Below are 12,421 nucleotides of genomic sequence, written 5' to 3'. Positions count from 1 at the left end.
GAAAGCGACCTCCTCCAGCATTGGTTTAGTATTAGCGCGCAGGTCGTTTTCTAAGCGGCCGAACTATAGTTAATTGTATGTCCTTTAAGAAAAGATTGACATGTGCAATGTTTCTAAAAGACCACTTAAGTGTTTTACAAAATAAAAGTGACTTTTAGGAGGAAAATGCTTGTGATTTCTAAATTAAAAGATTTTTTGTTTTGTCTTTTTTACTTTTTGAGTCTATCAACAACACCCGTATTTATAAACGTTTTGATAGAGAACGATCCAAACCCTGATCTTGTTATCTACTCTAATGTCAACCTTTTATTATATAGCATTGTCAATTGATTGCCCAATGACAAATGGCATCTGGGTCCAGTAAGAACCTCGCTTGGAATCAAACAAGCGACCTTCATATTTGAAGGCGAGCACTAAATTACTCAGCTACCCAGACAGTATCATCTATTTTATAGTCTGAAAAGAAGGGTCCTACTACACATTTATTGGGCATTTTAGCACAAACACCTTGGTAATACTTTTCAGCTATTGCATTTAAATAGTGTAAATTTTCTAATCATTGTTATTTTTCAGAGATCTGGAGAATAACCTCATACAAGACATCCACCCTGAAGCCTTTTTGGCATTTACCCATCTAGAGGATTTGTAAGTACATAAAACATCAAATGCCATATTACAAATGTTGGATGTAGGCTACCATCTTTGACTATTAACAACTAGACATTTCATCCTATGTTAAAGTTCAGCGCCATTTTTAAAATCAAAATCGTTGTCAATAGATGTGAGCCAACCTCACTGGATAGATTATGCTGATCCAGATTTTAATTTCTGTCGAATACACAAACCTTTTTTACCAAGTCAAACTAATGTTAATCAAACTTATTATGAGCTACAGCAACTGTTATGACTGATCAACTTGGTCACCAACATATAAAGTAAACAAATACATTTACTATCACATTCTGTGACTGGGTTCCACAAAAAGTCGGGACCACGTAAGTTTGCAGTTGAGGGAGGGAGCCTATTTACCATATGGTTTTGAATGAACCAATGAGAACAGTGCGGTGTTGCCAAATCTAATAATACCAGCTGATTGAAAATATTGTTTAGTATTTTAATTAGTGTGGTCAACGGACGATGTGGCAACGTCGCACTAGCCTTGTCTTGTGATTGGCTGCCACCAACTGCAAACTTACGTGGTCCCGACTATAGGTAATTTTTAATAAAATATTGGCGGCAGCTGGTCCATATAGATGGGATGTAAACTTCAGTATCCAAGCTTTGACTATTAAAAACCAAGTCAATGTTGCTATGTCCAGCCTAAGAGTTTACAATTCAATTATTTAATGGCTTGGGTACGGATGGTGCAATCTATATACTTATTTAATACGCAAGCAGGATTTTTGTGACAATTACTCCTCTGAAACTACTGAACCGATCGACATGTTTTTGGTGTCATTGGAAAGAGCATAATGTGAAGTTGTGCAGGAAACTTTCATTTTAGGGAAATAATTAGAGAGTGAGGCCCTGGGGCCCTTTAAAGTTTCGTATTTCTCCATAAGATTAACATGGGATACAAAATTTGTTATGGAACTCCAGCTGTTGTCAGAAATTAAAAGTGAAATATTTATTGATGGTATCCATGGTAACAAAGAACAAACCTACAAAATTTAAAAATGTAAACAAACAGAACTAACTGTCAAATTAATTTTGATTTCACAATTCCACACAGCTGGTCCAAACATATTAAATACTGCATGATTATTAGAACAGGAACGGTATGGATCATAAACATAAATAAAATGTGTCACTCGCCCATTTAAAATTGATTAAATGGAACTATATGTTAATATAATTAGTATGGGATTCTTTCATATGGTAATTATACCATTCGGTAATTTGATGACTGAGTCTGTTCCAATATTTTTGAGCTGCTGTAATAATATTTTACAGGAAATAATTGTTAGATAAATTCATGGATATAAGTAATAATTTGGATTCTTCAATCATTGCTGTTATTAAAATTGTGTATCCGCAGCAAACCTTCAGACTAAGCGAATTCCCATTTACCTGGCTTAATTTCTACAAATATATTCCCTGAAAATGATCATGTTTTTCCTATTTAAAGCTTAAGAGTTAATTTTAATATGATTACTTAGGTTTGCTGCTACAGGGAAGGTAGGTGTGATTTTGTTAAAATGTTGATAGCTTAATATGATTGTTATTGGTTTACAAATCCTGTAATATTTTACAATTGCTCGAATTCGAGCAACATGTACACTAGTATGTAATAAAAAGTCATTATTTTTTGCCCTCTTTTTAGGATAACATCTGTCATCAGTTATAATTATAAGAAAATTTTCTTTTTCTAGTATTATTGGATATTACTGCTGAATTGTGTATTTTCACTGTGCACATTACACATCAGGAATGACTCCTCTGCTAAGCTATTTTTTTCTATAGTTATTTTTCTATTCTTTTTAATATAAAGAGATTGAAACCATTCCAGGAACCTAGGCAACAACATGTTCCCTATTCTACCGACGGCGGGGCTCGACCGGCTGCTGCATCTCAAGACGTTCAACAACCCGCGTCTGAGAGAGTTCCCACCCCCGGAGAGTTTTCCCCGAGTACAGACACTGGTGTTGAGTTACGCCTACCACTGCTGCGTGTTCCTGCCTCTTGTTCCAGCAGAGCCCCCACCGCGGCCCCCGCTGCGCGAGTCTGTGCTCTTCCCCACAGACAACGAGTTTGACATGAGTTTGTGGAATTCCAGTCTCACTGACATCTGGCCTCAACTTCGTAAGAATTTTGTCTAACGAGTTCATTAAACGGCTAACACATTTTTACCAAAGAAGGGAGACCTAACCCAGAACCATCACTGAGCCAAAATATGATTTAACGTTTTAATCAGCTAAAATCTAGGAGCGCTGCTGTAACTGTTTTTTGTAATTATTAGACAATGGACTTGTATAGGTGTTCAGCAGATAGCAACGATGGAGGAACGTCAGTTCTCTCTCCTTCCAGCCCACGCCTGGCCTAGCCTGCCATCCAGTGACAGCACTGCTCTTAGATTTGGGTGCTAGCACTATCGGATTAAAATGACTTGTTTTGATTTAGGTTTTTTGTTGTTTTTTTTCTTGCTCAGTGGGAGTTCTTGGTTATAACCTACTCTTTATAACCACTCTTTAGTTCTTGGTCTTTATTCTGTGGTTTTACAACATTAGCTGGTAGTTAAGATACATTTTAACCTCATAAAAACTTCCGCTAATAGTTGTAAACTTGTGCTCTGTGTACGGAACTGACCTCACAAAGGTTCACTGATTCAGTACCCAACCAACTATTTATGTAAACATATTCACAAGATATTACCAGTAAGTCCACAGTATATAAATATAATCTCTTGAGTTACAACCAATCTCTATTGCTGCAGTCTAGGTAATAAAAAAAGGTCAAAAGAAAAATTAACTCTTGGTCAATCACTGGTTAAAGTTTAAACTATCTCCACTAGTACAGGTGTGTTACGTCTTGTTTACGATGCCGCATCTTTCTTTGAAGAAGCTATATCAAAATTTAGATTAAGTAAAGATCCACTTACTTTAATGTGATGTGTGTGTGTGAGTGAGGGGGGGGGGGGTTAATGTGATTTATAGGAAGAGTTCTACTCACAAAATGCTCATAGTTTAGCTACTACATTTTTCATTTTTTTTCAGAAAACCTGAGCAAGAAGTTTGGAACACAAATAAACGAGTTGTGGGACAATTTTGGCTCAGATTTTACTTACCCAGGAAACTTGCCAGCATATGTGGAGGAGTATTTTGAAGACCAAGAGAAAAACCAAAACGATCTGCCTCCAGGACGGATACAATGTCTGCCTGCCCCAGGTACTTTAATGTTTCAATTTACCACATATACAATAGTGGTTCTGAATTATTTTGATATCACATTATTGAATCGTTTGCCACATATATCTTCTTTAGCAATTAGGACACTAAGTTGACACAACAGACAGTCACTTATGACTATGGTTGTAAGCCCACTAGACAATATTGTCAACTATCACAATAAGCACTATCATCTATCCACTTTTCTTTTACCTAAAAGATTTGCTCTGTTGATTTGTTTTATCATCTTTGAAAATGTTGAAGGTGATGAATGTGAAGGTAAGCACTTACAGTAACAAATCATAAGGCACGTAAGCAGAAAAAAACTAAAACATTTGTTCTCTCCAGGTCCATTTCTACCTTGTGTGGATCTGTTTGACTGGTGGACCCTCAGATGTGGAGTGTGGGTTGTCTTTCTCCTTGCGATGCTGGGAAACGGGACTGTGGTCTTCGTCCTCATCTTCTCACGCAGTAAAATTGATGTTCCTCGATTCTTAGTCTGCAATCTTGCAGCTGCAGATTTTTTCATGGGGGTATATTTAGGTATGTATATAGTATATACAGCAAGAAAAAAAGTCCCGGTACTGATTAATATTTTAAATTTAATAAAGATAATGCAAAAAAGCTATAAATACGTTACTGGTCATAGAAATCTACCTAAATTACTCAGCGATAAACTACCTCCTCAGGGGGACAGCCCGGTAGTCAGAAGAAAATCTTAGATGTAAGCATGGGTTGATATGCACATAATTTTAAAGGCTTTAATTGGTGAAATACAATGCTACAGATATGAACTCAAACGGACAACCGAGTCAAAAAAGTCAGCCATTGAATAAAGATGTATTTGCAGTTTTGAATCTTTGAATGGCTGCCATTGTCGACTCAGTTGTTCTTTCTAGCTCAAATTTGTGGCATAGTATTCTACTTTGCATTTCACTAATTAAGACCTTTAATTTGAGGTGCATATCAAACCCATGTTTAGATTTTAGATTTTTTTTACTCCTAGCCCCCGGAGGAGCTGGTGTTGCTGAGTATTTTGTTGAATAGGTTTTTATGACCAATAGCTTAGTTTCCAGTTGTCTTGCTTTTTTTTATTATTTCATAATTTTTAAGATCCGGTGGAACTATTTTTCTACCCAGTATGGATTAAAAAGTGGGTAGAAATGTTTAGTATATTTAATCTATTTTTGGGATTTTTTTTATATAATCATATTTTTACAGCAATAATTAATTATTGATCGATTAACAGTTTTCATGGTTAAGCCTCCCAATTATAAAATACTTATTCGATTCAAAATTATTGCATACAACCATAGATAAAACATACTCCCTTAGTAGATTTCTCATAATTTCATTTCTCATTTTGTTTACAATTTGTTTCTAGTTATTACAGTAATTTAAAACCTCGTTTAACCAAATAATACAATCTATTCATAAACAAAAACTGTCCCCTAGTTATGTAACCAAACAGTAAAGCACAAATCAAGAAATTAACCCTAAAATAATAGAAACAAAATTTCGTCGACACTAGCGCCCAGTGTCACCGTACATGAACTAGACACAAAAAACGTGCTTCAAAATTTACAATGGGATGAGAAGTCTACTTGTGTTTGTTAATCTATTATACAACTCAGTAAAATAATGTGCATATTAACCAAAATGTTATTCATGCTTATAAAATAATCGTGAATGGACTTTGATTAACTATAATTTTATCCATCTCACACCCTAGTAAATTTGATTAATTGGACTTAATTGGCACTGTAGTTTCAGCCTCAGCTTCAATTATCTGTATAGCTGCTAATAACTCTCACTCAGTTGATTAGACAATCAAATTAATTTCAAACGTTCAAATAGATACATATGATACACCTTAATACTAGAGGGAACTGTTTAAAACATTGAAGCTGATTACTTTTTGGACGTTTATAAGTGTGTTTCTCAATTTAATCAAATTTGTACTGCGCAGGTCTGTTGGCAGTAGTGGACGCTTCCACGTTAGGAGAGTTCCGGATGTATGCCATCCCTTGGCAGATGTCAGCCGGGTGTCAGCTGGCAGGGTTTCTCGCTGTTCTCAGCTCGGAGCTGTCGGTCTACACTCTGGCAGTGATCACTCTGGAGCGTAACTATGCCATCACACACGCCATGCATCTCAACAAGCGACTCTCCCTCAAGCATGCCGGCTACATCATGCTCTGTGGCTGGACATTTGCCATCGGCATGGCTGTGCTGCCACTGGTCGGTGTTAGTGACTATCGCAAGTACGCTACTTGTCTTCCCTTCGAGACAAGCACCACCGGGAGTCTCCTCTATGTCGTATTTCTGATGTTCATCAACGGAGTAGCCTTCCTCATTTTGATGGGTTGTTACCTTAAAATGTACTGTGCAATTAGAGGTTCTCAAGCCTGGAACTCTAACGACTCAAGAATAGCTAAAAGAATGGCACTTTTAGTTTTTACAGACTTTCTTTGCTGGTCTCCGATCGCGTTTTTCTCTCTAACAGCTGCTTTTGGACTACATCTCGTAACTTTGGAACAAGCCAAAGTGTTTACTGTGTTTGTACTACCGTTAAACTCCTGTTGTAACCCATTCTTATACGCTATTCTCACTAAACAGTTCAAGAAAGACTGTGTTTTGATTTGTAAAGCCATAGAAGAATCTAGAGTTACTCGGGGAATCGGAAGGTGTCGTCACAGTTCTAATTTTAGTAATCGGCAAACTCCAGCCAACACCAACAGTTTAGTCGACAGATCTTCTAGAGATCACAACCAACATCCTCCTTGCAGCTGCAACATCAAATTGCTCAACGACACTCAGACCCAGCGGCAGACCCCGAGGATCTGGCTGTTCAACAAGTTTCGCTGGTTCTTCCTCTGCATCAACAGGGATCTGGACGCTAGGCATCGCATGAGGTCTGACCAATACGCTTATCAGATTGCTGAGATCCAGCAAAAACAGCACAAACGAGCATCCAGCGTATCATCAAGCGAGAACTTCAGCTCCTCCAGGTCAGACTCATGGAGGCAAAATCATCATCATTGCGGGATCCCAATGCGGCTCTTGGATCCCAAGAGGCGTGCCTCGTCTTGGATTGTGACTCGTAAAACTTCTCAGGACTCTAACTTGTCCAGTTCGAGGAATGACTCATCAGGTTCCGCAACGACAGCAAGTACAACAATGTCGCGTGTGTCACGCTCTAGTGCGAGCAGTGCGAGTGACAGGACCAAGCCGCGGCTGACTAGACAGAGTGCTATCTCAGACGACACTGAGTTGCCCGGCAGTCCTGCACGCCTCACTGTGCGTTTCCTCACCACCATCCCCTCCGCAGCCGAGGCTAGTCAGCAGGACGACGAGACCTCTCCCTGCTATGCCATCCTCCACGCCACGCCTGAATCTTCCCCCACTCCTAGTCACTCCTTGCCTAGGCATAGGAAAGACTTTTCACCCTCTAAAGATAAAAAGTCACCCTCCTGACTCTAAATTACCTCAAAACTCCTTTTTGTGATTAATCTAGTAATCTAGTTCTAAGGTGTTTTTAAAGGTTTTGTATTTGCCTCAATAGTGTTATTAAATTGCAAAAGGTAACTATTATTCTTGATTATTTTAAATAAATAGCTTACTTTCAATAAACAAATTTTCAAATATAAGCAAAGGTCATACTTAATTATTTTGAGTCTGTATTTTCTTGTAAAATCAAATACCAATACTTTACTGTAGTTCAGTTACTGTAAAAATATCTCAATAAATTGTGATAAACTTTTATACATTTCCATTTATATTAAAGTCAACTGATTATTTAAGATCAACTTTGATTTGTCAAAATGGATATAAATAATTTCATGTTTTTCATTCTTAGGCTACATGAACATCATACCAGCGGACACCCACTGGTGTTGGTCTGTAGTATTAATAAATAAACTTGGATTAAATATCAAAATTACATTTTACTACAGTAAGCAATACAACAACATTTTTAATAAAATTTAAAATTAATTTACTATTGTCAGACATAATTCATCTGATGAATACAGTTTTTGATTGAGATACCAGCTTATAGTCTGTATGATGGGACCTGTCTCCGTCTCCTGACCAGAGGTCTACCTGGGACTGTCCCGGGCGTTGAACCATTGGCCAATCTCCAGGTACACCGGAATGGAAGATAAGCCTTATTTTTTTTAATTTATAAAATTGAAATAATCAGCGTTCAGAGAAAGTCTGAGAGACTTTGCACTGATTAAATCAACAATCCTTCACAATTTACCCAAAAGAGAGGGGTTTTTTTCAAAATAAATGATTTATTGTGCTGCTATAATCCAAATAATTTTCATTAAATGGGTGCAAAGACCTTGAGTTTGAAATAGATTTATTTATTTTTGTCTAAAACTATGTCTGATTAATGCTTATTTAGGTTTTTCATGTCAGCTGGTTTGAATCAAATTCGAACTAGGGATCTTCTTCAAAATCAACAATAGTACATTTTATGAATGTTTAATATTAATTTGAAGATATTTTTATAAATGTTACTACAATACTTTGAGATCTGCTCATTAATAGTAGTAGCTAAGCTAATTAGGGGATAGAACCATGATGATTTTAGGGATGTTTTAATAAAATAGCTTGGTAAACAATGCAGTTTTGTGGATACACATTCTAATCAGCAGAATTGATATTTTTATACCACTAATTTATTTGCTATCACTTTGACAATAAATTATGATTTTTGGCGTATTGAATTTTTAGAATATTGTTTAATTTTCTGTTGCCAAAAATATTGAAATATATTTTACTGTTTTTTTATCATTTTAAAAAATCTAGCAAAGGGATGTTACTGCCTAACCCTGAGTAGTCCAGGGAAAATATTATACAAGTGATATTGGTACTAAAAGGTAATGATAATATTTTTGGAACACATATTTATGAATATTTGTTAAGTAGGGAAATAGTTGTTATATCAATGAACAGTTTAAGAATTCCTTCCTAAATTTTGTTGAGTTAACACCTACCTACAGTATTCCAAAACTAATTTGTGCTCAAATGTGGTTACCATGACATGGCGTCATTAAAATAATTACTAATTTAAAAAATCTCTCAAGCTGTTTGGTATATCATTATATGTTATTATCTGATGTATATGACCTGGTCCACTTGTGAGTGTGTAAAGTAATTTATATTTTAAATGTCTATATTTTATAAACGTTCTTTTTTTTTTTAGCCATCCAAAAGATCTGAAATTTATTTTACTGGACAACCTCTATCTATATTCTATAATTGCTGATCTTATTACAGTAAATTTTTACTATCAGACCATTCAGACCTAATTAGAATAAACACAAAATCAATATGTACTTAAAGTACTTTTACCATCAATGTTAGCAATTTTTGTGTAGGCCAATAATTAATATGTGTTTTGAAGATGAAGCGAAAAGTTAACAGCCAAAAATATAAACCAATACATAGTAATTCTACTGCCATATTTTTTATTAGTTTTTCTTGAAGAGTTTCACTGCCAGGTTATCGATTATTCTATAAGTTTGTTATATAAGGGCTCAAAGAGTAGCTTTTAAAGACACCTTTATGCAATGTGATCAATGACTAGGAAACGAATGGTGCCATGTAAATGCATTGAGCAATGGTATGACTGTGGTACTTGAAGTACTTTATTTATGATTGATGCATGTATGTTGCGTACTTTGTGTATTGTAAGTTATTTATCTGCAGAATTATTTTAATTAAGGAAGATTGTTTTATATCGCCTAATTTATGTGTTTTATACTATACATTTGTAAATGTTTAGCTCACTGCGGTAATGAAATATTAAAATGTTGTGTTACAAATCCATCCTTGTTATTTTCCCTTAGCTAATAAATATAAATTCTTTACAATCTTAATTACAAACAAGCTGCTATATCCGTGCTTCGCAACAGGGAAGCATGCCAAAGAGCTTAATATGCTGTTCTTTAAATAGCGTATGGTGTATGAAATAGCTAAACTTATATTGTTTACTTTGGAAACATAACACTTTCCAACATTAGTGTGGTAAAACTATTTTCTTTTAATTCAGATGAGGGGTTCAAACTATCCTGGCAGCCAAGCACAGTACATAAGTGGCGCTGATGCATGTTTAAAATTACTTTGACTCTATGATAAAATTTAAAAAAGGAAACTTATTAGACCAACTAACTTTCAGTTTTTTTTACCCCTAATTCTTAAATTTTAGCCAAGCCTTTTTATATATGAATTACAAAGAAAGCTACTGAATGAGCAAGAATCAACAAAACTTTTACAACCTTTCACAAACGTACCCCTCTACTAAATAACACACACATTTCCACAATATAAATAAAGCATCATCAAAAACTATACTTTACTTGATTCTATGTCTAGCCACTACGGTACATAAATACTTCTCTGTGGCCCAGCACATAATTTAATGGTAATACTAATTAATTGAAACTGTACCCAATAAAAAAGAGGTAATAATAATAACTTGATAACCTGTTGCTCAAAATTGAGCAAAACTGCAACTTAAAAAAAAATATAAAGAACCAAAATCATAAACAGCAAAACCTCAATCATAGAGTCACTCTAAAGTAATTTCTATGACTCACTATAGAAATGTGGAAAATATTATAATGAAAAAAATTATAAAAGTAATCAACGGTAGGCCTACAATATTTAGATATAGATCCGTTCTCATACTACTTTGGTTAAATCTCTTATGGACTGTAGCACAGAAAACGTACGTTTTCTGTGACTGTAGATGTGTGCCCTCCATGAGAACGTAGGATGTCAACCACACACTGTAAAGTGAGCTTTTCAGACCTAATGTAGCAAGCTAAATCCCTCTCTTGACTCCAACCAGTACGACACGTACTATAGCATTGTTAAATTATTTCTACGATATGTTCTGTTTATGGCGTGTTTAAATTAGGTGCCCCAACCAAAGTCTCCGGTTGGGAACATAAGAGTTGATTTAATGAAGTATCTAGAACGGATTCATGTTTAACACTATTAATTTTTGAAAAAAAAAATAGAAAAGATTTATTTGGCCAGAGGGTGCTCTGTTTTCAGCTTTAAAATAGCTGCGACATATATACAGGTAGCATCATTGTTCGAGGGAAGTCACTTCTTTCGTCTCTTACTATGCACATAAGAATCTAACTTGACTCCTCAGAGCTCTAGTCCCTACAAATTTCTGCCAAGGTTTTAAAAGATTGGGCAGATGGGTTGGCATTGTGACCCTATTTCCCGCATATTTTTTCATTGCATTTTATGTTTGAATTGTTTTACATGCGCTGTTGGGTTCCAGTGCCAACGTCGTACTTATAGATCTGTGAGTATTCAGGATCATGACCTTCTTGAGGACTTAGATTACCTACTCGGTGGTAAAACTTGTCATGGATCTTGAAATTTTAGATCCCTATGTGACCCTCTCGTCAAAATGAGCTTCAGAGCTGACCATGGCAAAGGCGGAATTGAATTGAAGAATTTCATCAAGATAATTTCTGGATCCAAGCCTCACAGCCCTGTTTTCAGATTGGGAGTTTCTAATAAGTTCCTGAAAGTATGGTGAATTCCGCAAATGAGGTAAACACACCTTTCATTTATGGCAAACAAGTGCAAAAATTGAACTGTCTTGGCCAGTCTTTTCTTGCTTAAAACGTAAGCCACCACATGTAAAAGTTTAACGTTCATTTGTGCGAGATTGGATGTATCACCACAGCGGTACTGCCACTCTGTATCCGTCAAATTGGGAGGTTGATGCAAGCGGCCACGTTTGCGTTCCATCCAGCCACTCACAGTTCTTTGTCTTACTGGTGGCATTTCTTTTAATTTTAAATTTAGATCAAATACTAATGTTAACCAATCAACAGAAAACACTACAGAGAAATTTTGATACACATTGTAAATTACATGATAATACGGTTATGTAACGGGTAACTGCACTGGGAATAATCACATTCAAATATTTACTTAATCACACCGAAGTGGAACCAACCAACCAAACACTACATGATAATTCAGTAAAATACTATGTAAGGTAAATAAATTCAACTATTACAAACAATTTGTTGTCTAGTCTTGCTGGGAACCTCTTTATTTATGAACCATACTTAGCAGATGTTTAAATGATGTTAGTGAGTCGGTGGCTCAGTCGGTAGCGTCGCGGACTTCGGGCCCAAGGCAGCGATGTCGTGGGTTCGGATCCTGGTCACTGCCGATAACATTTTATCAGTACAGTTCATTTTTGTACCGTACCGGCTCACTCCTTGCTTTGCTGTAAACGATCCACGCACGGGCGCTTAGTCTATGTGGACTGGCAAATGCAAGGTTAAAAGAGGCCGCCAACCTCTTTAAAAAAAAAATAAATTAAAAAAAAATAAAAATATAATATTCCGGATTTGCTCTGGATGTAATAAGTCCTGCAGTCTGTGGTTATACTTAAAAACTATTTCAAATTACGTCCATATGTTTTGTTGTAAACAAAGGGAATTGAATTTGATGATTTGATAAAATGTCAAAAGATAGCGCCACTG

General features: G+C 35.9%; 1 protein-coding gene across 1 annotated transcript in view; it reads left to right on the top strand.

Moving 5' to 3' along the window:
- LOC128985362 (lutropin-choriogonadotropic hormone receptor) overlaps window positions 1–9,682 on the top strand; it is a 384,665-nt gene extending 374,983 nt beyond the window's left edge. The window contains exons 13-17 of the mRNA XM_054404789.1: window positions 574–645; window positions 2,510–2,802; window positions 3,714–3,884; window positions 4,233–4,427; window positions 5,854–9,682. Coding sequence (XP_054260764.1) covers window positions 574–645; window positions 2,510–2,802; window positions 3,714–3,884; window positions 4,233–4,427; window positions 5,854–7,358 — 2,236 coding nt within the window. The 3' untranslated portion in view covers window positions 7,359–9,682. The remainder of the gene's footprint in view (window positions 1–573; window positions 646–2,509; window positions 2,803–3,713; window positions 3,885–4,232; window positions 4,428–5,853) is intronic.
- Window positions 9,683–12,421: the final 2,739 nt, after the last annotated feature.

Source organism: Macrosteles quadrilineatus, unplaced genomic scaffold (assembly GCF_028750875.1).
Source record: "Macrosteles quadrilineatus isolate MER2022 unplaced genomic scaffold, UCM_ALF_1.0 Scaffold_2__2_contigs__length_208266976, whole genome shotgun sequence".
NCBI lineage: Eukaryota > Metazoa > Arthropoda > Insecta > Hemiptera > Cicadellidae > Macrosteles > Macrosteles quadrilineatus.
This window is presented reverse-complemented; position numbering and strand designations above follow the sequence as displayed.